Source organism: Camelus dromedarius, chromosome 18 (assembly GCF_036321535.1).
Source record: "Camelus dromedarius isolate mCamDro1 chromosome 18, mCamDro1.pat, whole genome shotgun sequence".
Lineage (NCBI taxonomy): Eukaryota > Metazoa > Chordata > Mammalia > Artiodactyla > Camelidae > Camelus > Camelus dromedarius.
In genome coordinates, this window is record NC_087453.1 from 18,754,592 (window position 1) to 18,781,221 (window position 26,630).

Here is a 26,630-nt window from a genome sequence, read left to right on the forward strand (position 1 = left end):
TTTCTCGGAACACACTTTGGAAAAAAATGCTGCCCTATATGATGCTGACTCTGTCTCAGATGGCAGAACTGGACTATAAACAAGACCTAAAAGGCAAATATAATGGGCTAAAAGTAACAAAGAACATTTCACAGGGATAATGTTAACCTCCACATTCAGATATGAAAAATCAATGGTACACATTTAAAAGGTAGAGAAAAATAAAGGCCAAGGTTTTAGCTGGAAACAGGCTCTGCCAGCCAAGAGAAAGGATAACCACTTAAGAAAGGGAAGGAGGCGGGGGCGGGGGGCAGGCCGTGATGAAAGGCCATAATCCAGAACAAGGCTCTGTGCTCTAAAAGAGCCCCCAGCAAAGTGAGAAAAAGAGGCCCATCCAGGGCAGGGCTGTGGACACCAAGGGCTGGAGGCCATGCCATCACCTGTCCTGGGGTCCCCACCACCCTCACCACATAGCTGTCATGTCTCCAACACTTACCAAGTGCTGGTCCCTTGGCTTGCTAAGAATTTTACATGCATTTCTGGGATTTAATCTTCATAGTGATCCTGAGGTAGACTTTCTTTCTTATAGATGAAGGTTTGGGGAGGTTAAATCATTCTCCCAAGGTCACCCAGCTAGTCGGCAGTAGAAAACAGAGATCTAGCCTCTGGTCACATGACCCCACAACTTAGGCTCCTGACCACAGCTGACTCCTTGGGAAAAGCAGCCTTGAGGGGAAACACTCCCTGTCTCAAGAATAATGGTATTAATGAACAATAATAATAATGGCTACTATAAACTGGGTCCTACTGTGTGCAGGCACCCTTTAAGTGTTGTACACATAACAGCGCATGTAATCTTCTTAAGTACCCTGAAGATGAGTGTTACCCCCACTTTACAGATGATGAGGCACAGAACAACTAAATATCACAAGAAGCAGTGATGGAGTCAGGACTCAAATCCAGGCAGCCTGACTCCAGTGTCTGTCCTTTTAACTGTCACACCAGATTTCCTCCTACTATGTGAAGCACCTACTATGTGCTGGCTGTTGTCCACACCCTCGTCATTGAACTTTCATTCCCACCTTGTGAGGCAGGAATCACTAATCCACTTGCTAAGGGGATACAGGAATCCAGAGAGGTGGAGGCATTGCCCCCAGCACCTTAGATGATGGGCACCGAGATCTGGGAGGAAATACACCCAACTCTGAAGCCCAGGACATAAGGACTTGTGGTGTCACCTTCAGAAGGCTGGGGGCTGTCATAAATAAAGAAAGGGGGCAAAAAATTGCTCCATGGGGTCCCCAGAAGACAGAACCAGGATGAATGGATGCACATTACAGGGGTAGAAACAGAAGCTGTGACTCTGCTGAGGGAGGTAGCCCTGCTCCTTGATAACAAGAAGGACCGACTCCCTGCCTGGGGTCATGAAGGGCTGGAGGCAGCTTCTCTTTTCCAAAGTCCTGGTCCTTCTCCAACACTCTCAGCCATGTGTAGGTGTTCTGATTATTTCAGGCCTCCCAGCTGGCCTGGGGCCCCTGGGGACAGCCTGAAGCCCAGGCCTATGACCTGACTGGCCCCAGAGGAGGGGGCTCTGTCTGTCAGCCTGCCTCTTCATTTCCAACTGACAGGAAGCCACAGGAAGAATCTCTCAAGCCCCCTCCTGCAGAGTCAGCTGGCTTCCCTAGGCCCAGCTGCCTGCTGTCATGGCAACAGGCTCGCTTTCCAGCCAGGGGACCAGGGAGCGCAAGCACAGCCAAGGGGGAGGAGCCCCTGCATGGAGGCATCTCTGCCTCTAGGCTCCAAGTCCCGGCCCATTTCATGCCCCCTAGCTGAGGCCACCTACTTTCCCCTTCTGCCATTCGAAGGCTGCCCCATCCCTCCCAACATGCCTTTTTCCTCTGGGCCAGAAAAGACAGGCTGTTGGCCTGCTCACCTGTCTTCACTCCAGGGCTTGAAAAGAGTGCAGGATGGTGTTGGGAGGCCAGGGCTCAAGACTTGGCTTAGCCAATACCTCGCTCTGTGACTTTGGATGAATAACTGCCTCTCTCTGGGCCTCAGTCACCCATCATCAAATACAGGAGATAGTCAAGATCAGGGATGGGCCGAGCTCTCTCCTGACATGTTAACTCCCACCAGTTGGCAGCGGCTGAGAGTGCTCTGCAGACAAGGATTCTGCGCTGAGTCAAGGGTCTCTGATTTCACTGAAGCCTGCACCAGCCCTGGACTGGAGGGTGGCTGTTCTGAGGCCATCAGTTTGTCCCCTTGCCCTAGATGACTCCGTAGGTCCCTTCTAGGCTGACATCCTGAACATGTCTGTGATTCCTCTACTAACCTGCTAAGTGACTCTAGACAGTCATTCCTCTTGTCCAGGCCTCAGGCTCCTCATCTATAAGACAATACCCTGCCTTCCCCCAAGATCTGCCACGCAGAGCGAATGAACTCATGGGTCTGAATGCACTTCCCAAAGTAGGGATTGCAGCACAAACCGGGGCCCTGGAGGCCTGGAGCCCCCGCCCACCCTTCCACCACGTTCCAACCGCGGCAGGCCACTCACTCCGGATCTGCTTCTTGATTTCCTTGGAGGGGTCCAGCCAGTTCTGTAGGAGAAGATAGGGTTCTTTAGAAGGAGGAGGAGGGGATTTGGGTAGGGCTAGGAGAGAGAAACCTCCTGAAATGGCCTATCAACAGCCCCCTAGCAGGGAGCACCCTTCCCTGGCTGAGCCTTCTGAGCCCTTTCCCTTGGGACTGGGTGGTGAAGGAATGAGGGCTGGATTCACACAGGGTTTGGGAGCCGGGTCCCTGGACTCAGCATTGTTGAGGCCACACAGAGAACAGGAAATGCAGCTGAGTGGGTCTGGTGGGAACAAGGAAACTCAGACAGGAGCCTCCCAAGGCGCTGGGGACAAGGGCCTCAGGTCCCTCAGGAAGCCATGTACTGGCTCTCCAGACACCCATCTGGGGGTGATCTCAGGTCCCCAAGAGAGGACTGTCATGACAGAGAAAGAGAACTGGAGATGAACAGGGCTGGCTGAACCTTGGTGGTGTGCAAACACAAACACAGGTGCCTAATGAAGACGTGAGGACTGATGGAGGCCATGGGGTATGGCAGGCCAACAGGGGCCTCAGGGACGAGATCTCTCCAGCCAGCCCCACTCCCCAGCCCAGGTACCTTCTGGCTGTCGGCATCACAGAAGGTCAGGCCAAAGTAGTCCTTCTCCAGGAGGTTGAGGTGCTCACAGACCAGGTCAAACAGCACCTGGCCCCGGCCATGTTTCTGAAGAGAAGAGCAGAGCTGCTGTGAGGCCGGAACACACCTCAGGGTGGGGCGAGGAGGTGGCCCAGGCCCCACCAGGACCACGTGAAAACCCACAAGAGCCTTCCAGTGTCTGGAGGGGTTCTTTGCACTCCTGCCACCTGCCTGGCTCTCTAGGTCCTAAGGGATCCTGGGGTGACACTAAGGCCCAGCTCATCAATTGTCTTCTTCCAAGCCCTACTGGGGTCCTCTTAGAACTCAGACCTGCTTCAGGGGAAACGGGACTGGAGTAGGGAAGTGACTGATTTCTCCTTCCCGTAGAGTGATTAAGAGAAACAGGCTAAGCTGGACCCAAGTAGCAGAAAACTGAAAGTTTAAGCTTCAGGGAGAATAATAGAATGCATGCTTAGCATGCATGAAGTCCTGGGTTAAATTCCCAGTACCTCCACTATAAACAAACAAACAAGCAAACAAACAAACAAACCTAGCCCCCCCCCCATACACAAAAAGAACTCTAACCTCTGAGTGTGAGAGGAAGAGAAGAGTCGCCTGAAATATGGGGGGCGTGGGCAGGGCAGAAGGCAAGGACCTGGGACTCCGGTCACAGTGCGACTCTCCTCCCCGGCCCCTCCCCTTACACTAAGGGATGTCACCCTACCCAGGCAGCATGTGCAGTCCCACAGGGGCTCACGGAGCCGAAACCAGCCACAGCTGGGAGGAGCACTGCCCCAGCTACCTCCTCCCCAGGCACAGTACCTCTCCGAACACCATCTGGGCCTGAGGATTCAGAAAGACAAAGCCCCGGACCTGGCTGGGCACCCAAGGGTGTGAAGATGGGCACCAATAAAGGGATCACAGGGCAGGGGAGTGTGAAGCAGTCATGCCCAAAGAGGCAGGGGACTCTGGAGAGAGGGTGAGGTCCCTGCAAGGTCTGGCTAGGTCACCAGGGGCTGGGGCCTGACTGTGGAGAGCAGCTGGGAAACCAAGGGATTCCTGAGCTTGGAGGAGCCCTTCAGAGAGAGTGGCCTCAGCCAAACCCTCACACTCTTCTAGGGCAGCTGGAACAGTGTCTTGGGGCCAGTGTGGGTAGGAGAGAAGGGGTAGAAGATATCCCTTCCTTTCACCCAGGAGCAGGCAAGGAGAAGGCAACCCTTCTATGGATGAAATAAACATTTTTAAAAAGCCAACCCTGCAAAAAAAGAGGGACCCTGTTTCCCAGGGCTCAGAAGTCAGTCAGTCCATTAAGACCAGGGCTTGGGGGAGAAAGGGAGGTGGCTCCTGCAACTCTCAGCAGTAAGGTCACCTTCTGGACTCCTCCATTCACGTGGACAGGGCCAGGAATGGTGCCTAGACTAGGGGAGAGCCTCTAAGGGGGTGAATGAGAGTTCAGAAGTAGGGTGGGAGTTCTAGCCTGTACCAGAAAGGGAGACACTAAATGTGGGGCCAGGAGGGCTCACCCCAGAGGGGAGGCATCTGCCCTGCCATCCACTGTGGGACAGAACCATGCCACGGGGTTTCTCCACGGCCTTCCAATGGGCCACCTCCCTATAACTGGGGGACACCTTGCCAGGGAACTTTCATGGGACCAGTTTGTCCTGATGCCCTGGACAGGGTGGTTCACAAGGGAGATCCCTCTTCATGTGAAAATGATTCTAGCTGAAACATCAGTGTCTGCTGGGTGAGATCAAAGAGCCCAGGCCTACAGATCAGCCTTGAGACGGTGGCTGCTCACCAAGGTACAGCCACCCTGAGAAACCTTTTCCTGGCGCCAGCCCCATGCCTAATTCTATCTGCAGTCTTAAGAGCCCTCTCCCGGCCTTGGTGCCACCATCTGTGCACAGGAGGGCTGGCCAGGTCATCTCCCCAGGATGCAGCAGTCAGTCCTGGACTCCATGAAGAATGGACGCCCTCTGGCTTGGCTCAGGCTGCGTGCACACAAGGCCTGTCCCCGTGCTGCAGCCAGTCAGCCAGGGACGGGGCCTATGGCGCTGGGTGCTCCTTACCTCCACCTCACACTCGTACTCAGAGGCATCGAGCAGAGTGACTCGGCAGATGGAACTCTTGTACTTCTTGGCAATCTTCTGGGGCGATTTCTGGGCCTTGCTGGGTGTGGTCCTCTCTGACAGGCCATCAGCCTCCCCATAGTCCTTCTCCTCCATGTCTAGGCTCTGTAGGGCCAACCAAGGGAAGGGTTCGGTCAGTGAGCTTGAAACTGTAGCCTCTCATCCAAGTGAGACGCAATTAGGAAGCAGCTAGGGCTAAGACAGACCTCCAAATGAGAGCCCTCTAAGACCCCCAGGGGACCAGGATCTACGGTGGGTGTGCACAGGAGGAGAGCCAGAGCTCCTGTGTATGATGGGTGAGCTCGTGAAAGGGGTTCACTGCTTCCCTGCAGGTGGGAGCATCCCAGAAAAACCTAACCCAGCAGCCAGAGCTGTCCCGTCTCCCTAGAACAGTGCATGAGTTCCCAGGGCACAGTCTCCTTCTCAGTCTGTTACTGGGTTCAGCCCAAGGCTGGGACAGATCTGATGGAGGGGAGGGAGGTCAGAGCCCCGCCTGCTAGTCCTATCTCTGCCACGAACGCCCTCAATGACCTCAGCCAAGTCCCTGCCCTCTCTGGGCCTGTTGTGAATTAAGCAAGGTGTGAATTCCATAGTTTGATGACCCCTGAGTCCCTTGTCTCTCTTTTTTTTTTCAGTGGAGGTACTGGGGACTGAACCCGGGACCTTGTGCATGCTAACCTAAGCACGCGCTCTACCAATGAGCTATACCCATCCGGCCCTTGTCTCTTTAGGGAGACGAATTTTGCTCTAGAGTCACACTGGGCTCACCAAGCTAGAATGGACAGGCCTGGGGGACAGGAAAATAAGGTTGGAGGAACACAGATGTTCAAAATCAGATCTAGATCTGACCTGCACTTCTGTCACTTTATAGCAATGTGACTTCGGATAACTCACTTCATCTGGCTGAGGCTTGGTTTCCCCAAAATGTCAAATGGGAAGATTAACAGTTACCCTCTCAGCTCTTGGAGAATTAAATATAAAAATGAACATGATGCCTCAAGCAGAGTGCTTGGCATGTAATGGGGCAGTGATGAATCTCAGTTCTCTTCTCTCCTCCCTCCTGGAGGACTGGCTGGGTAAGAGGAGAGATGCCCATGCTCTCGGGCACATACCTGTTCGGCAGGCTGAGTGTCCTGCTGGGGTGGATGTTTCTCATTGGAGTTGGCCTCGGGATGGCCGTGGCCGGCGGGGGTCACGGGGGTGGCTGCTGTGGCGGCTGCCTCGGGCTGCTGCGGGGCCTCCTCCTGAGCCTTCTTCACCTCAGAGTCAGGCCCTGTCTCTGTTGTCATGGTGACCAGCACGCCTGCATTGGCAGGAAGGAGAGAGCATGTGATGGGGGAGAGGGGCAGCGATGGTGTGACAGAACAGAGCAAGGGGGAACAGGAACCACACACGGAGAGGGACAGATGGAGACAAATGGACAAAGAGCCACAGAGAGGAGGAGGAGGGAGGGAGAGACAGAGGAAGTGAGGGTGGGGAGAGAGTCATGAGAAGTGAGGGGTTAGTGGCAGCAGCCAAGGTCAACAGACCCCCACCCACCCTTGTGCCCAGAGAGCTCCTCAGGGACTCTAATCTCTTGCCCTGGGTCTGGAATCACGGACTTCCTAGGGGCAGGGAGAGTCTCTCCAGGGAGCCCTACTCTGCCAAGAGCACAAGGGACAGTCGGTGACCACCTCCAGGCAGGCCCTTGGCCAGGCTGTCTCTCCAACCACAGCACCTGGCACACAGTAGCCCCTCAATAAATGCTGGATAAACTGAACTCAACCAAAAAGAGCCTTGGGCTCCCAGCCCTTCCAATAGGTACTGACTTTGGGCAAGGCTCTTCATGCCCCAGGCCTCAATAACTCCTGCCCCGCTACTTCCTGGGGATGTTGTCAGGATGGATCCAAACGGATAAGAAAGGAAGAGATTCTTAAAAAACACACAGCCCCAATAATGTAAAAGTCAGGAGACCTGGGCTCAGGCCCCAGGTCAGCTACAAATGTGCAGCCAGTTCATCTCACTAGGACTTAACCAAAAAGCACAAGACTTAGACAGAAATTATCTCTGCAGCAGACTGCTCTTATCATTTCCCCCTTGGAGCAGGAAATGAAGAGATTTCAGAGAATCTGGACCTATTGCCCAGCTGTTCTGTTGGAATAAGCAAATTGCAAAGAGAGAAGAGGAGAGAGAGAGAGAGAGAATGGCATGGTCCCATTTTTATATTAACAAAAAAACACCAATAACCTCAACAATACATCTTTGTGTTTGCACACATGTAGTATAAGATCCGAAAGGACACTCACCAAACTGTTTAGAGAGGTGAAAAATTCAGAAGTAGAGAGGAAAATAAGAGCGTTCCACAGGTTAAGAAAGGGAACTTCATTTTTAACTTTATACACTTTGTAAATTGCTTGTATAATTTTGAAAATACGTATCTATTTTTTAACCCACAAGTTGTTTGCTTGTTTCCACTGATGGGGGTTCAGTAATGGGCCAAAACCCCTCAAAAACAAGTTTGAAGCTAAAACCAGGGAACAGAGAAATGAACAGGAACCCTCACCTCTGAGTTGAGAGGCTTCCTCCATCATATTACATGAGAAAAACCCAATTGAGACCTGGCAGGTCCCTCTGCCACCCCACCCACCATGGGGGCCTCCGATGGGCAGAAAAACAGACAGACACTGGATGCACGATGGGCTGTGCACATGCTTCAAGCCTTGGCCCCAGGCTCCCTTTTATTTCCCAGTTTCTGCCCCTGCATTCCAGGGACCACTGGCCTCGCCCAAAGCAAGAGGCACTGGACAGAAAGTCAGGGGCCCTGAATACCCGACTCAGTCACCCAAGAACTGTAGGGCCATTGACAGGTCACGAGCAACCTAAATCCCCACTGAGTTGGATACTGAGTGGAACACTTTGTAAGCTGGAGCTCGCAGTGCAAACCAGACGGTATGTTGTTACTGACGCTGCTTTAAACAGCAAGATGAGGAGGAAGGGAAGGCCTTGGTCCACGTGGTCTCATCCCCACCCAGAAATGCTTTCCACTCATGTCATTACCCTGGGCTTTACGGTATAACTGAAAGCCATAGTTAAACAGAGCCTCTCCGTCGCTTATATGACACTAAGTGACGACTGTGCCAGAGCACAAAGCAACAGGAGCTGCTCCAGGGAAGCTCACAGCCTCGTGGGCTCAGGTGGAGATGTAGCTGCCTGGCTCCAGATTTCTTCTAAGCCTGCACTGGAGGGTAGAAGCCATTATGCTAGATAAGGCCTCAAGGGGAAGAACCCTTAAATAAATGCCTGCTTAATTTTGCTTCCAAAAAAAAAAAAAAATCCACAGACTAATCTGTATGTTTTGTGCTGTGAGAAGCAGAATCCACATGACCCTCCTGGGCCCTGACGCGCCAGCACATCTACGCCTCCCCTCGGCCTCTGTCTGATGTCAGCCCCTGCTCTCTAGACCTTCCCCAGGTCTGCAGCTTCTTGAAAATAGCCAGAAGAGTTATTTTAAATAAATATCCCAGTGTGTCCCTGCCCGAGTCTCCAGCAGAGCCTGCTGGCAGGGACAGCCTGGTGCTGGCAGAACCACAGATGAGAGAAGCTAGAAGATTTTAGAGATAATTCAATCTCCTCCTCTTCATTTACAGGTGAGACCCAGAGAGCAAAAGAGACTTGAGTAACAGTCATTTCCTCAGACAGGTTTTCCCCGGTCCCTCCCGCCCACTCTCCTCCCCATCCAGCCTCCTGACTCCCCATATCCCAGCTCCGGGTCCATTATTCTTTCCACCGCATTTTGCTGCCTCAAGTAAACCCCAACAGCATCTCCTCGGAAGAGAAAGCACTCAGGCCCAGGCTGGAAGCCAAGGAGGTGGCATGAGCCACCCACAGACCCCATGGCCAGGGGCTGGTTAGATAAACAATGGTTTATCGAGAGTGAAAAAGATGATGTAAAAAATCCTGGAAAATATCCGAGTGAAAAAAGCATGACATACAACAGTTTGTACAGATTGACCCTATTTTGATTAATGCATGCTTACAGCTACAGAAAATTCAGCAAAGTACCGACTATGGTTATTCCTAGCTGGCAGGAATACAAATTATTTTTTCTTCTTTCTGTTCAAATGTTATTTTTTCTACTACAGCTGGAGATTTCTTGAATGATTAAAAAAAATTAGAAGTTAAAAAATACATTTTTCAATTCACATGGCCCAGGATGACAAGAGATAAATAAAAGCTGTTTAAACTTAAAAAAAATACGAATTAAAAAGAAAAATAACATTATTATTTTGTAAACCTATGATGAGCTCCTTCTTTATTGCACAAGTCCAGGGATAACGGCATGCTTCTCTCACTAGGGCACAGCAAGGGAGCCAAGAACGTGGCCTGGCTTCTGCCACAGCCAGTCACGTGGGCACAGTTCCGCCCTGGTCCAGGTCAGCATGCTCTGATGAAGCCTGCTGGGTGGCCAGGCCAGCCAGGCACTGTAGGGGACCTGAGGAACACGTGCTCGTTCCTACAGAGCTCATTGCAATGTGGGAGGATGATGGTCATCCAGGAGACTGTTACAGACCAGGATGTGACTTAGATCTGCCAGTGTATGCTTCAGCCTCTAGGAGACTTTGAGGACCTGGTGATCAGGAGTATGGGCTGGAAAAGAAGACTTACAGGATAGGGAGTAGAGGGTAAGGAGTAAGGTTTTGAAAAAAGGGAGGATCTAGACAGGTGATGGCAGGGAGGACACTTGGGCTGAGTCACCATGTGGGCAATCACCCAAGACATGGGAACAGGTAGGCCTGTGCAGAGGACAGGGAGGAGGCCTTGACATCTTCACTTATTCGAACAAGAAGCCCATAAAGGTGAGCTCCAAACAGCCTGGTGGGAGGGACAGGTTGGAGTCAGGGAGACGTGAGGGAGCTGGGGGTGGTGCAGGCAGCCTTGCAAAAGTCAGAAGGGTTCCTCTGCTGGAAAGGGCAGGGCTCGCGTCGCTGAGCGAGCACCACTGCGGGCCAGGCCCGGGGTCAGGAATTTCACACACAGGCAGCCCATGGGCCCCTCCATGCAGGGCAGCAAGGCAGGGGGGAGACCCAAAGCCCAGCTCTACCACTAGCTCATTCTGTGACCCTGGGCAAGTGACTTCACTTCTCTGAGCCTACGTCACCCGATCTATAAAACAGAAACACTCCCCCTTCCCTCTCAGGGTGGTGATGGAGCGTCAGGAAAATAACACTGAGAGGGTACCTAATAAAACAACCGTGAGAGGGCCTGGAATTACAAGCAAGGATTACAATTAATGGGAAGCTGCCGTAGGCAGTGGTCTGGGAACCAGGAGTTCCGAAGTGCCCACCCAGAGCAGATGGAGAGAGACTTCTGAAGAGACAGAGGCCAGCAGAGCCTGACTGATGACACTCACATATGAAAACCCCAATGCACAGGATTTACAAAAGGGAAAGGTCAGCCAGAGAAGTAAATGCTGACGAGGCCCGCGCCAGCCCTGTCTGGAGGAGAGGGGCCTGGGAAGGCCCAGGCCTGCTTGCCTGGCCCAGTCTGGGGCCAGCTCAGCAGGCTGTCAGCATCTGATGCTCTTCAACGCTGCAACCACTGGCTGGCTCCCCCAGCTCGCCTTCTGGGGTCAGTAAGCAGCCTTCAGATGCCATGGCTTGCCATCTGGGTGGCCTGCAGGAAGAGGGTGTCTGAGCCCAGGAGAGTCAATATCCACTTAGCCTACGATTGTATTGCTCATTAAAAATGCATTGACTGGTTTATACATCAAGCTCTCCCACCAGGGTTAGCGTGAATCAGCATCTCTGAGTCCGGCAAATTGAATTTGTTCTTTTCCTCCATCCCCACATCTAGCCAGGTCCAAGCCACTCTCAGCTCATGCCTGCATGGCTGCCCCAGCCTCTTCCAGGGTCTCCCTGTAGCCACCTCGGCCTTCCTAGGATTTATTCTCCACAGAGCAACCACACAGATATCTTCAAAACTCCCACTGGGTGCCCTCTTTAAAACCACCAATGACTTCCCATCAAAACAGAACACAAACTCCTTATCAAAGCTACAGTCTGGCCCCGGCATCACCTCCCACCACTGCCCTCCCCCATTGCCACCATCACTGTGATGCAGCAGTCACATTGGCTTTCTGTCTGCACCTCAGCCATGTCAGGCTGGCCCCTGTCTTGGGCTTTGCCCTTAATGGTCCCTCTGCGTGGACGGTGGGCTTGTCTCTGACTCTTGGCAGCGATCACCCCTCAGACCTCAATCTAGGTGCTCCTTAACCACTCTGTCTCAAGTGGGTCCCTCCCTCTGTTCTTTTTGGTTACAGCTGGGTTTCTTGGTTTTGCTTTATTTTGTTTTTGCCATTATAACCACTTTTGAGTGTAACAATCCAAGGGCAGCAATTACCTTCACCATGTTGTACAACAATCACCACTATCTATTTCCAAAATTTTTCATCACCCCTCAAACAGAAACTCTGTTCCCATGAAGCAAGCATGCTGGGTTTGGTTTTTTCATAAGTTCACAAACAGAACTTTTATATTGATCGATTGATTTACTTATTTGTTTCCATTCCTCTTCTAGAATATAAACTCCAAAAAGACAAAACCTTATCTGTCTCATTTGCCATTATCCCCAGAGCTTAGTGCAATTCTTGGTAAATAACAACAACAAAGCTAACATTTACAGAGTTTGCTATTTGCCAGGCACTGATCTAAGCACTTTATGTCAATTAACTGATTTAATCTTCATAATAAACTGTAATACGTACTCTTAATATCTCCATGTTCCAAAAGAAGAAACTAAAGCACCCAGAAGTGACGTGACTTGCCCAAGAGCACGCAGCTAGTAAATGGCAGGGCCAGAATTCAAACCCAGGGAGCCTGGGGTCAGATGGTTGTGTAGATGGAGAACTGGACAAATAAATGGGTGATGGGGGGATGGAACACCAACAAGACAATTGTTAAGTCCAGAGGCCTGGGCTGCATTCACCTCGGGAGCCCTTCTGGCCACCGGCCAGCCAGCCTGTCCTGACAACTTATCAGACCTTGAGCACCTGACCTTCCATCCAAACTCCTGATATTATCATCCTTATTCTACTGATGAGGACACACAGGCCCAAAGAGGCCTACCGATTTGCCCAAGGTCATAAGGCTGTGCCAGATCTCTCTGACTCCAAAGTCCGTCCTACTACATGGCATTTCAGCAGCTTCAGGGTGGTCGTCCTGTGCGAAGTTCTTCCAGGGGTGAAGCTGGCTAAGGGAAAATTTCTGGAGACTGAAAGGCAAGTATAGAGGGAAGAGCTGAATTCAGAATCAGGACCACTGTTTCTTGTTTTGGTTCTGTCACTTCCCATGTGATGGGCCTTGGGCAGGTCACTTTCCCCTTCTGATCCTCAGTTTCCCTATCTGTCAAACAGGGATGAGAGCCCCTGTCCTCTCACTTCAGAGAGGGGCCCTGTGGATAAAGGATGTTTCAGAGAAAGAAAGGACTTTAAAATACAAAAGTTACAGTCATGCTAAAGACAAGGGAGCCTACGTCACAGATGTTTATGACATGCGTACCCAAACCATGCCTTTCCACACACATGCACACAGTGGGACAGCAAGAGGGCACACACAGCCCCAAGCATCCATAGTGGGGAGCAATTACTCCCTAGCCAGTAAGGCTCTCCTCTAAATCTGAGACACTGACGATTTTTGCCCAGGCATTTGTGGGAATTCTGAACCAGGTAGGAACTAGTGGTAGGAAGGAGCGGAGAGAGAAAGAAAAATGGACAGCATGTGGAAGACACCAAAACATCAAAAAAAAAAAAAAAAAAAAAAAAATGCTACGCGGAAAGTGAGATTCATCTGTTCTGAATGATGTCCTCAGTCATCACAGCTACCAAGATCATTCTTTCTTTTGGGGAAGTTAGGAAGCACATCTTCCTCCACCCCCTACAACCATCTTCTGGGCTGTTAGTCCCCATTTGCACCCCCAGAACCAGTCCTGCTCAAAGAAGCAGGAGGCTGAGCCTGTGGACTGTCCTTTGAATTCCCTTGCCTGCAGACTTCTGGTTGCCTTTGGCCAATGGGAGGCACTGGCGGGAGGTCTGAGGGTGGAAGAAGAGAGGGGTGGGGGTATATCTTCCCGAATGCCTTCCCTGTAGTGTTGGCAGTGGCTGAACCCCTCTGTGACAGCTCCTTGCACAGGCCCAGCCATCACTGAATTCCGGTGACACCAGTCCCTCCGTCTGCTCATTCAGGCCTAAGGGAGGTAACAGCCTCTGTCACTGCTAGTTTGTGGGTACCCTTAACCCTGCCTGAAGCTTTACTAACATCTCCAAGTTGCAGCATCTGAGTGGAATTCTGTTTTCTGCCAGAATCTGATTGATACACCACCTGACCCTAAACAGATATATGTATTAGAGAGGGAGGGAAAGAGAAATTGGGAAGAAGCAGTACAGTCTAGCAGTTAAGGATAAAACAGGAGACCAGGAGACTTGAACACCCCCTTAACCTCTCTGAGCATCAGTGTCTTCATTTGTAAAATCATAGTAATTTTATCTGCTTCACAGGTTTACTATGAAAACTGAATCAGATCATGCCCATAAAGCACTTAACACACGGCAAAACCCACAGTTAGGGCTCCAGAAATACTAGATATTCTCATCTTTAGTATTGAGTCTAAAGGCTCAAATGTTAACAATAGCATTCCCTTGGAGCAAGAATTACAGACTTTTTTGGGGGCTTTTTGGGGGTTCTCTGCGTTACACAATTTTTCTACTCTGAGCATGGGTTACTTTTGGAGTAAGAAAAGAATTAAAAGAAAAGACACAGTAAGCAAGAGAGAGCCTATTAAGACTTATTCTTCCCCTCTTGGGGATGAGGTTACTTCCCACCAGGATTTCCCCAGTACAGAGCATTCACTTCCTCGGTGACAATCTCCAGGTGGACATGAACGCAATGACTGCCTGTGATGAGGGAGGAGGGGGACCCTGTGCCACCCTCCCAGCCAGGCCCCTGATGGAGTCAGAGGGGTGGAAACAGGAGCTGGGCCCACAGCCACTCTTACTACTGCCCAGGTCTGTACACGGCAGTGGGGAGATGACAATTTGTCAGAGGCCTGTGGTACTCATGGGCACCGCGTTAAATAAAACCAAGCAGTGTGAAGAGGCTGCCACCCGTCAGCACTGGCTTCTTGCCCAAAGGTTTCACGTGCCACCGCGGAGCCACAGACTAATGTGCAGTTGTAGGCTGGGGACCACATGACATGCCCAGATCTGCAGAATAACAGCATCAGAAAGGAGAAGTGCCTCCTGCCTGGACCACACCGATGACTGCAGAGGCAGACAGAGACCTCCCTGTAGCGGGACATCCTCTGAGTCAGACAACGAACAGGCTGTCTTCCGGGCTTTGTCTCCTTTGAGCTCCACGAGGGCCACGTGAGATAGGTGGGTCCATCCCCCAGACAGGCTTGGCTGGCCAAGGTCACACAGCCAGCCAGTTGGAGTAGAGCCCCAGTCTGCTGGTTCCCAGTCCCATGCCCTTCCCACTCCCTCCTGCTATGTCCCACCACCTCCAACTTGCTGTCAACCATGTAACCAAAGCTACCGTTGCTCTGGATGTAGAAATAATAACAGCAGTATCAGCCCCTCCCATGTGCAGGGCGCTTTACAAGCTAAAGGATCCTTTTATAATCATCATTTCACTTGGACCTCACTGATCGGCAGTTGGTGAGAGGGAACATGAAACAACAGTTACAAACTCGGGCTTTGGAGCAGCCAATCCTGGCTCCACTGGCTTAGGGACCTGAGGCAAGTGATGTAACCTCTCTGAGAGACAGCAGGAGCACGTAGAATGAGACTAATACCCCCTCCACTGCAAAGGCATTTAGCAAGAATGAAATGAGACCATGCAAGTGGAGTGCCCTCGGCACCACGTTTGCCAAAGAGTAGACACTCAAGTCACGGCAATGGCTCTCATCAGGAATGCTGCCACTACCATACAGGTGGACAAACTGAGGTCCAGAGAAGGTCAAGAACTTGTCCAAGGACACTCAGGGTATAAGCAGCAGTATGGCCCAGGCAGCAGCTTACAGCATCCAAAGAAAATATGAAGTTATGGTGTACACACACACACACACACACACACACACACACACACACACAATGGAGTACTATTCAGCCACGAAAAGAAAAATAATGCCATCTGCTGCAATATGGATGGACCTGGCGACTGTCATAATAAGTGAAGTAAGCCAGACCAAGAAAGACAAATATCATATGATATCTTTATGTGTGGAATCTAAAAAAATGACACAAATGAACTGATTTACAAAACAGAAACAGACTCACAGACAAAGAAAACAAACTTACGGTTATCAAGGGGGAAGTGGGGAGTGGAGGGATAAATTGAGAGTTTAGGATTTGCAGATACTAACTACTATATATAAAATAAACAACAAGGTCCTACTGTAATAGCATAGGGAACTATATTCAATACCTTGTAATAGCCTATAACTAAAAAGAATAGGAAAAGGATTACATATATATCTATATCTATATCTATATATATCGATAGCTGAATCACTATGCTGTACACAAGAAATTAACACAACATTGTAAACCGACTATACTTCAATTTAAAAAAAAGCAAAGAGAATTTCAAAATTTCACAGGAGAGCTCCATACTGGGTGAGTGAAGGAAGGGGTTTCCCTAGGACATCCCCGTCCTTCGGGGGTGACAGAGACAGGGCCTCCTCCAAGCAACCCAGCCCTCAGAGTCCTTGCCCCCTCGGGCTCCCCTGAGAAGGCAGGAGAAGCGGGGAAGGGAGGAGGGAGAAGCAGACCCTCCCAGGCAGCACTTCGTGGTCTCACAGTTTCTGAATCTCTCTCATTTGATTTTCTTTGTTTAAACACTAGCTGGGTTCATTGTCAGCATTATTTAGAATAGAGTAAAATTGGAAACAACTTTGAATGTCATCAACAGCAGGCTGGTCAAACGAACTAGGATTTATCCATTGAAAAATGGATTACGAAAGTATTACATATCTATTGTGTAGATTTTTTAGATGGATTTCACATACACTGACATGGAAGGTTGTCAGTACACATAATGAAAAATGTAGATTGTAAAACAATAATGCAATAATACAAATCAGTCCCATTCTGATTTGTATGCTTATGTAGGCATAGAAAATACCCCGGAAGGATACACGCCACAGTTATTATCGGCTACTTCTGGCAAGAAGGATTTGGTTGGGGAACCAAGAAGAGAATATGCTTCTGAATTAATGGGATTTTTCACATAATTCTTTTGTATTAAAACTAAAGAAAAATAAATAAAATATTCAAAAAAGACCTTTTTTGGTCAGCCTTATTTACTTCCCATAGTACCTGCTGGAACGCCATTTCTGCCTGTTCTCTTCCAATCTGTATCTATGGTCAGACCTAATTTTACACCACTTGAATCTGAGTGCTCATACTTTTATGGGTTTTTTTTTTTCCCATTTAACATTAATTGTATCAGAAATATTTCCACATTATTTTATCATCATGATCATCGCAGCTAATGTTCATAGGTGTGTCACAATGCGCTAGTTCCTGTGCTAAGAATTTTATATGACTTAAATCTTTTATTCTTGATGACAAGCCTAAAAGCAGGTACTTGGACTATCCACATTATAGATGGGGAAACTGAGGCTTAAAAAGATAAAGTGACTTGCCAAGACTCACAGCCAGTAAGGACAGAAACTAGACGTAAGCCTGGATCTGTGTGCATCCCCAGTTCCCTCTGGGAACCTCTCCATCCTACTCCCTTCCCTGATACTGAGTGATGAGTGAGAAGAATGTGGCAAGTAGGGATGAGGAGGCGCAGGTCCCGGGCCTTCCTACAGTGTATGACCTTGGACAAGTCACCTCCCTTCTGCTTTGTTCACTCAATCAATTCTTCCACCAGACAAGCATTTGCAAATCATTCAGCCACACGCTGAGGATAGAACAATGAATAAAACATGAACCCTGCCCTCAGATTAGAGCCTAGCCTGAATCTCTTCATGTACCGGAAGGCTCTAACCCCTGTGCCACCTCTGTCACATGGACAAGAAATGAAACGAAGAAAGGGTGCAAAAGAGCTTCACAAGTGCACAGCTCCAGACACTGCAAGGATAAGTATTTCTGTGGCTGTTCATGGCTGCATATTATTTTATCCACTGGATGTTCCAAAACGTTCTCAATCATCTTCCTATTGTCAGGCACTTAGTTCCAATTTGCTGCTATTATGGAAGAAGCTCTGATGGGGATTCATCCAAAGGAAATTATGCAAAAGAGGGGGGAAAAAAAGCCAGATGCACAAAGAAGATGCTGCGCAACCTTCGGAGCAACTGAAGGGAGCCAGTCTTTCATCTGAAACACTTAAGGCCGCAAATCGAATTCATGCCCCCTCCCCCCCACCATGGCCTTCCCGGCCCCAAGCCGCTCCTCCCCCAACCACCCGAGGGGACATCTTGGTGTGCTTTCAACATTCCTTCCTCCCCAGCCCGGCAGGTCCACAGGGCTGTTGTTTTTCCTGCCACAGTCCAGCCCCTCCCTGTGGTTCTTACAGTTGCCAAAGGGACCTTCCCAGACACGGTTCTTTCACGCCCCAGTGCATGCCCCGTGCAGACCAAACACCTGCAGAGGTTCCCGGAACCTCCAGACTCCTGTCAAGTGGAAACATCTTAGCCTGACATCTGAGAGAGACCAAAGTAGGAGAGAACTAACGTTCACTGAGTCCCTGTGACGTGCCAGCACTGCACTAGGTCCTTTACATAACAACCGTGACATGGTCTCATGAGATAGGTGTGTTTGTCCACCTTTTACAGATGAGGAGACTGAGGCTTAGATCAGCTAGGTGATATGCCCGAGGGCACATGGCTAGCACAAAGGGGAGCTGTGATGAGAGCTCAGGTCTGGCAGATTTCAGAACTTTGCCAAAGACTTAAACACAAGCTGACTTTCTGAGTCACCCTCAGGCCCCTGCACCATCTGCTGCACGCACCCCAGGCCGCCCAGTCTTCTCCAAAGACATCCCTACTTCCTTCTCCTCTGACTAGTGGACTGGGTACACTTTCCCCAAAACTACTGAAATGTCACTTGGCCTTTGGCGCCCAGTGCAAAGGCCTCAATCTTGAAGCCTTCCCTGATGACCAGAATAGGAATCCATGCTTACTTATGCCATTACCTCCCCTGTGTCATATCCGCGCCTCTCCAGGGGAGACTGGGAGTCCCCTGAGAAGAGGGATGTTTCCCCAGAGGCCACACGGGACCTGCAGGAGGTATTCAGGGAATAGTTTCCAAATTGAACAAAACTGAGTATGACCTCTGAGAAAAAGCCGCGGGCTGCCAGCATGACCATCAGAAACGTGGCCCTGACTCACACCGCCTGGATTTGAATCCTGGCTCCTGTGCTACCTAGCTGTGTGACCTTGAGCAACTATCTTTCCCTGGCTAAGCCTCTTCCCTCAGTCTGTAAAATGGGAAGAAGAACTCCCACCCACCTCAAAGGCTTTTGTGACGATTTTATGAGTTGTACAGTCAAGTCCTTAAAACAGTGCCTGGCATGTAGTAAGTGTTCAGTAAGTGCTGGCTGCTACTATTCATACCCACAAGCCTCCCGCCCACAAAGGAAGCAGTGCCTGCCCACTCCCACCCCAACCTGTCCACCCAGGCTCAGGTCTCCACCCCAAAGGGCCCCCTCTTCACCGTCCCAGCTGGTCCCTGCCTTCCCTTCCATTCCCTCCCTTGTATTTTCTGGTCACTAGGTTCTTATCAAATGTGGCAGGGGCGAGTGGCAAGGCCAACCAGTCTTAGAGCCAACCAGTTGTCCCTGGTAGCCAGTAGGAGCAGGGAGGCCAGAGCATCCCCACTCTTGGGGGACCCTGGCCAAGAAGCAGAAGGCCAAGACCAACCCCTCTCTCAGGCTTCCAGCCACTACCTCTCTGCCCCGATCCCTCAGGACCACAGGAGCATTCGGGTCACAGAGCCATCCTGGATCATGAGATGCAACACGTAGACCTCTCCACCTGGACCAGCCCTGGCACATTAGTTGTCCAGCTCTGCCAGACACCAACCTGGTACTCTGAGACAGGGCCCCAGGTATAATGCTATGGTAGAGAGAGGAACTCTGGACTCAGTCAGCCACACACCTTCCAGCTGTGTAACCTCAGGCATGTGACACAATCTCTCTGAGCCTTACCTTCTCATCTGTAAGAAGTGAGCATCTACCTACCTGTCAGGATTGCTGAGATAATGCAAAGCACTTACTGCCCCAGGGCATGGCATACAGTAAGTGCTCAATAAATGTCCTCTATCTGATTGTGTAATCATTGGTATTACTCCAGATAGAGATTATTACCCTCTTTTGACAAATGGGGACACAGAGGCCCTGAGAGGCTCACAAGGACATCCACACTGGAGCTAACACAGAGGTACCTCCCACCTCAGCCTGTCTAGTTGGGAGACCCTCTCTCCTGCCCCGAGAGGCTCAGGCCCAGAATGTGCCTGAGCACCAAGCATCCTGTTGGCTCTGCACACTCCCAACAGAGACCAGGGCTACCCCCTGCCTGTTGCCTCAGCCCTGGCCCATTATCTGTGAGGCAGCCTGGCCTTTCCTCCTCACCTTTTGGGAACAAGGGCTAGGAGACCAAAGTAAGGCCCCTCCTAAGGGGCAGCCTCAGGCTCCAGGCTATAATGCCCAGCCTGTCAGAGTCCTGTGTACCAGACTGCTGTGGCAACAGGGAAGCAGGCATTTGGGCTGCAAGAACCCCAAACCGAGAGAGAAAATCTGGTACATTAGTGCTGGCTCTCTCACCCAACTGCCGTGTGAACTTGGACAAGTCATTCTTCCTCTTGAGGCCTCATTCAACCTTTCCATGTTTACTGAGTGAGGACCATGGGACCAAACACTGCTCTCATGCGGGCTCTGTGGAAGCAGCCCTCTATCAAGCTCACGGAACTGGGCCCAGGGAACCACCATGCGGCCCAGGAAGGGTTCCAATAGGAATAATGCACCCTGCACTGATCTCCTCCAGGACTGCCTTAAGGTGCCCCTCAAGGGACCATGCTCTGCACACCACATGGGGTTGCCAGGCAGGCCTGACCTCAGACGGGCCAGCAGAAGCCAGCTTCATCCCTGCTTAGAGCTGGCAGAGCCTCCCTGGGCCACAGTGGCTCAGAGGAGGCTGGCACAGGCTGCCTCTGCCGCAGGCTCCATCTGGAGGGATGGGTGGGCAGGCGGGCACACAGTCGCTTCTATTCTCCACACCCTTGCCCAGGACAGGCAGCATCAAGTCTTCCAGGAGCTTCTGAGGGCACCATTCGTATCCCTAGCTATCAACCTGGCCCAGCTGTGACGGATTCTGGAAGACTCTTAAGAATGGGTGGTGGGGAGAGATGAAGCAGCTGAACCCCACACGGCTCCAGAGAGGTTCTAAACCAGTCCTCTTACACTCCCACCTTTGGGTGCAGAGGAGGTGGTATGCAGATCCAGAAGTGAAGGCAGGAAGACACAGTAGTGTCTCTCCCCCACCAATGCATTCTCAGAGCTGAGGGGCGGGGGCAGGCGTGGGGGTGGGGAGCAAGGACCATGGCCGGCAGCCACAAAAATGGAGACCGGTATCCTCAGAACTCCTTCCTAGTCCTTGTCCAGCCCCGCAAGGTCCCCGTGTACCAGACTGGGCCTTGGCTCTGCTAGACAGTGGTCTCAGCACCTGGTAAGTACCCCAATGGCTGTAGTCACCCCCCCCCATGCCTGTCCCCAATACCCAGCCTCTTGGGCCCTTGGATATCCCCACATGTGAAGGTGTCAGACAAAACTGTGACCCACAAATCCTCCCCCTCTAACAGGAAGGGGCAGCCTTTGGCCAGGACAATGCCAGGCCAGAACCACGGAGGTCTTAGGGCCAAGTTCTAATCCCCCACCCCACCCCACCCCCACTTTGGGAGACTTGGAAGGGAGGTGGGATGGGAAGTGAGACGGCAGTGGGGAAAGATCTGTAACCAGAGGGAGAGGATGAGGGCAAGAGCTCCCCAGCATCCCAGCCTCCAGCCAAGAGACTGTCCTGCAGCATCTGAAGCCTGGACAGAGATATCCAGAGAGCTCCCGGCCTCCAGAGGCAGCAGGAAGAGTCTGGGAGAACATAGTGGGCCAGCCCGGCACCCAGCAACCGTTCATCCCTACAGCAAGCACCAGCCACCGCCTGACCACTTCTTTCTCCAGGCCTGGGGAGGCTGCAGACCTGGGAGGTGGGGAGGAACAGCAAGGACCTTCCCCACACTGGTCAGAGGACCAACAGCCCGCAAACTCAGTTCCTCCCGATCTGTCCCCAGTCCTCCCCCAGGACTGGAGGCTGGGCCTCCACGTACCGAGCCCCCAGCCTTCCCTGCCACCTGATCCCCTGCTCCACGTGCCTACCTGGGCCTGGGGGTCCCCATCTCGGGCAGGTTGGGCAGGGGGGGCGCCCCCTCGGCTCCTGCGGGCCGGCAGGCCGCGGGGCGGGGCGGGCGCGCGGGGCCGCGGCGGGCTCTGCGGAGCAGCCTGTTCCGCGACACCCCCGCCCGCTGATGGATGCCGACTGCAGCAGCGGCGGCGGCGGCGGCTCGGCGTGCGCCGGGGGCTGGGCACCGTGCCCACAGCCCCGGGCCTGGCGCCCGACGCGCGGCCAGCCCCCGCCCCCGCCCGGCCTCCGCGCCCAGCCCGGGGGCAGCCGCGCGCGCCGGCCTGCTCCCTCGCGGCGGCCCTGCCCCTGCCTCCGCCTCCTCCCTGCCCGTCTCCCTCTTCCTCTCTCCCTCTCCCTCCCTCTCAGGCTCCCAGGCCACCTCCTCCCGGGAGCTGCCACACCGGCAGTTCCCGGACCACAGCAGGACCGCGCATCAGGGGCCAAGTCCTGCGCCTCCGCTGCCCCCACCCTGGCCGCGACACCCACGGCCCTCCCCGCTCAGGCCAACCCCTCTTGGGGGCTCAACGGAGAGAGAGCAGGAGGCGGGGAGAAGAAGAAGAGAGGATCCCTGACTCAGAAGGGGTGACTCAGCCTCAGTGGGCCTCCCAGCCCACCAAGCCCAGCCGCCCAGCTCGATACCCTCACCTCCCGGGCAGCTCAGCGTGAGGCAGAACTTCCCTGGGACTCAGGGCTCCTCCCCCACCAGGGAGGAGGTATTGCAAATGTCTCCCGGGATGCCATGTGTCTCTGTGTGTATGTGTGCATTTGTCCATATGTGCTTCCGTGACAGTGAACATAAGTGTAACAGTGGGCTTGTGTTTCTGGATGTGCCAGGTGTGCATCCAGGCTCCAGGAAGGTGGGGGTGGTTGCTGGCCAAGGGGCCAGTGGCACTGAGGTCATGGATCAAAACCAAGTGAAGCCTTGTCCTTCCCCTCCAGCAGCACTGTTAGAACTCAGAAAGCGTCCAGACCACCTTATGAGGTTCACAGGCGAGGACCTCCAAAGACCTGGGTTGGAGTCCAGCTCTACCACGGGTCAGCCAATACCTGTGGGCATATTGCTCTCCCGCTCTGGGCCTTGCTTGGCCAACAATGAAAGAAAGGTTTGGATGTACCTGTGTCTAGGGGTCCCAGTTTGTGGGGAAGACCTGGAAAAGATGGTTTGTAACCCACAACATGATCCCCAAAGATTTCTGCCCATGGGTCCACATGACCCCTACTCCCTAACCACCACCGCCACCACCATCCCAGGCATACACCTCTGTTCTTTCATTCTTCAAGGAATTCCTGAGGACCTACTCTGTGCCAGCCACTGTCATAGGCACTGCAAAATCCACCACACTGGAAATCACAGAGGTCCAAAGCTGGGAAGCCACCCAGATGTGAACCAAACCATCAACCCCCCCATGCTGCAGTTCCTTCAGTGTCAACCTCACAGGTAGGCTGTGTTACTCAGTGCCCACCTCTCCAGTGTCCATCTCTACTCTCACACTCCAGGGACAGGCAACTCCCTCCCTCCATTCCTCTCCCCCAAGGTGGCTGCTCCACCATGGCGACCTTCCACCCCAGGTCCTAGTACCAGCCCTAGGGCCTCCACAGAACAAGGCTATGCCCTCTCCCCAGCACCCCTCAGAGAACCCAAGATAGCAACCATGCCCCTTTTCCCCACCCCCAAACCAAGCCTTCTCTTCTCCAAGTGAAACATGACAAACTCCTTCACCAGATGTTTCCAAGACACAGTTTCCGGTCCCTTCACTCTCTCTGCTGCCCACTCAGCTCAGGCGTGGTAAGAGAGCAGAGAGCGGAAGAAGACCAGCTCCTCCCAGTCCTAGAGAACACATCCTCCCTCCAGACAGGAGACCGGAAGATGGACAGACCAGCACAGGGCCAGTTCACAGAAGGACGCGAGTCCTGCTGAGCAGACTTCCCTACTGATTTCCTTCTTTGCCTTCAGACTATTCCTTCCCCTGCCTCCCAAATTCAGTTCATCCCAGGAACTCCCCAGGAGGCTCTCAGGGGTGTGGCCTTCGGCAAGCCACTTGGTCACTCTGGGGTGCTCTGCTGGAATTCAATTCACTACACATTTATTCAAATGAATGAGTGAAAGGATCAGTAACTTAGGAGTTACACCAGATGAACTTATTGTTTCATATACACATCTGCTAAGAGATTTTCGACTGACTGCTTCAAGGATTTTTATTCCAAATGGACTCTCAGCCTCCTCTGCTTGTTGGCCTTCCCATCTCCTTCCCTCCCTCCTCCTCCCCTTCCTTCTCCCCACCCCCTTACCCCCGCAGGAGCCTTCCTCTCTCCTCCCCTGGGGCTCCGCCACTTTCCCACCATCCTCAGCTAGATGGAGCCTCTCACTTTCCCAGAAGAATCCAGGCTACATTCCAAAGACCAAGGCAGAACATTCCCAGACATCATTCTGGGTTTATACCCAAAGGCCCCAATTCCCTTCAGGTCAGTGGGACCACACAGAAAATTGGGCTTCTTCTACTGTTATCGTTATGTCTCTTTCTATTGTTATTATTGACGAACATTTCTAGTAGCACTTTCCAGTTTGCAAAGTACTTTCATGTGCCATCTTCACATCTTGCGACATATGATCACCACCACCCCCATTTTATAAACAGGCAATCTGAGGCCCAGAGTGGTGAGTGACTTGTCCAAGGTCACATGTGCATAGTAACACGGTCTCTCTAGACCAGACACTTCCACTTCACCCCACAATTTCCAGAGAAATCTGATTGGCGTAGGGGCGGGGTGAGAGGGGCATTCTCTGAAGAACACATGGCCCCCTACAGGCATCAGTTGAAATCACTACCCCAGTTCCTTGGCTGCCTTCATTCCCCAGGCAGGAAAACTGAGGCACAGGACCAGGACCCAACCCAGAACTATTTCTCATTAAAGCCTCAATGAAGAAATGCTAGGAGCCCCGGTGGAGGAAGTGGAACCTACTCAATAATGAGGGGCTCTTCCATTCCCTTAGTTCTAAATTCTGCTTCCAGCCCTGTTCTGCCGCTTCTGTGTTACTTGGGCAGATGATTTGACCTCTCTGAGCTTCTGTTTTCTCTCCTAGAAAGTGGGAGAAATTCTTCCCGCCCTACTTCTGTCACTGAATTGCTGTGATGGAAGATCAGCAGACGCTGGCAGAAGAGAAGGGACAGGACCCCTCGTCCCCTCTCTGGTCTGCTTGGGAAGTAGGAGAAAATCTTTCTTAACTTTTAACTGGAGGGAACTTGATGGTGCCAAAGTGCCAGGATACAGGAAAGCCAGGAACAAGATGGAAGTGATTGGCTCCACCAGCTGGGAAGGCAAAGCACATGGTGTCAACCACAGTCCTGCATGGCCACTGGTAGGGCAGAGACAAAACCAAACACCCAGGCAGGGCCCCTCCCACTCCTCCCTCATTTTATCTTTCAAATGAGAAAACCAAGACCCTGAGTAAAGCAGCAACTTATCAAGGTCACCCCAGGTAGTTGGTGGTCCCTGCCAAGGTCACCCCAAGTACTCAATGGTCCCATGACTCCCAGCCACCAGGGGACCCTTGATTCTTGAGCAGGCTGAATAAGGTGGCGAGCACTGCCAGCACAAGGATTTAATCTTCCATTCGGCAAGCAGTAATGTTCACACCGAGCCTGGGGAAGGCAAGAGGAATTGGGTAGTCTCTGTCCTTGAACTCATGATCAGTCCAGGAGGGAAGAATGGCACATAAACCAGTACATCAGAGGGATCTGTAAGATGAATCACCACCACTTTCTAAATACTTGCCCTGTGCCTGGCACTAGTCACACACTCATTGGTTTAATCCTTACAACAATTCTCTGGCATTGAAATTAGTTAACTCCTTTCACAGCTGAAGTCACTGAGGCTCAGAGGGTTAACGACTTCGCCAAGTTCACCCAACTCATAAATGGCAGGGCGAGGATGTGACTGCTGGGTCTGCCTGCTGCCAAGTCCTGAGCTTCAACCCTTAGGCTCTTTTTCCTGCATTGAGGGCTGAGCTGACCAATCAGGTAGCCACTACTCAGGTACTGCTACTGAGCACTTGAACTGTGACTCGTGCACATTGAGACATGCTGGAAGTATAAAATTCACTCTAGATTTCAAAGATTTAATAAAAGAAATGTAACATATTGCATTCACAATTTTTGTATTGAAATGACAGTATTTTGGATGTATTGGGTTAAACAAAACTTATCCTTAGAATAATTTCATCTGTTTATTTTAGCTTTTTTTCTTTCCATGAGGCTACTAGAAACTTTAAAATCATATGCGTGGCTCGCAGGTATGGCTCACATATTTCTTTTGGCCTGCACAAGTTCAGATTCTCTGAGGCCCCATGGGGCTTAGAAAAGGGGTCCTGGAGGTGGGGGGGACAGCTAAACTGAACTGAATTAAGGGCAAGGTCATGGAGCAGAAGGTATTCCAGGGCAAGAGAGCCGCGGGGCATCTGGCTTCAGCCCCAGAGGGCAGCCGGACCTGGGTGGGCTGAGCTGCAGCCCTGGACACCTGAGAACGGGGCCAGCTTGTGGAGGAAGCTACCAGAGCCAAACTTTCCAGAGCAGCGTGACCCACAGGCCTGGGAAGTTCTGCCTGACGAGGCTGTTCTCACTGATCCTCGCTGCTCTCTGGAAGGCACTGCAGGGCAGCTGTGTCAGCCGTGTCTGGGTGTAGGGAGCAGGCAGGGTGGACAGACAACAATGCCCACCTGGTGGGGCCCTCCCAGCTCCAGTGGCCCCTAACGCCTCTCCGTCAGTCTCCTCCCCGAGGCCTCTCAAAGCACTGCAGTCCCCAGGGAATGTCTTCGTTCCAGCCAGCCCAGAACCTTCCAGCCCAGACCACGGGAAGCACACGCTCCCGCATGAGGTCATACTCTAGCGTGGAACGATGACGGAGCC

The 26,630-nt window shown here is 51.9% G+C and overlaps 1 protein-coding gene across 18 annotated transcripts in view; it reads right to left on the reverse strand.

Annotated features, from left to right (window-relative positions):
* Positions 1-26,630, reverse strand: part of EPB41L1 (erythrocyte membrane protein band 4.1 like 1) — a 142,653-nt gene that overhangs the window by 45,598 nt on the left and 70,425 nt on the right. For 17 of the 18 annotated variants that reach the window (XM_031433886.2, XM_031433887.2, XM_031433882.2 and 14 more), the window contains 4 exons: positions 6,408-6,598; positions 5,236-5,400; positions 3,149-3,253; positions 2,534-2,576 (listed from right to left, as the gene is read on the reverse strand). In XM_031433886.2, the coding sequence (XP_031289746.1) occupies positions 2,534-2,576; positions 3,149-3,253; positions 5,236-5,400; positions 6,408-6,584 (490 nt within the window). In that variant the 5' untranslated portion in view covers positions 6,585-6,598. Of the gene's footprint in view, positions 1-2,533; positions 2,577-3,148; positions 3,254-5,235; positions 5,401-6,407; positions 6,599-21,701; positions 21,806-26,630 lie in introns of those variants that run through there. The other variant, XM_031433883.2, reaches the window with a different exon arrangement.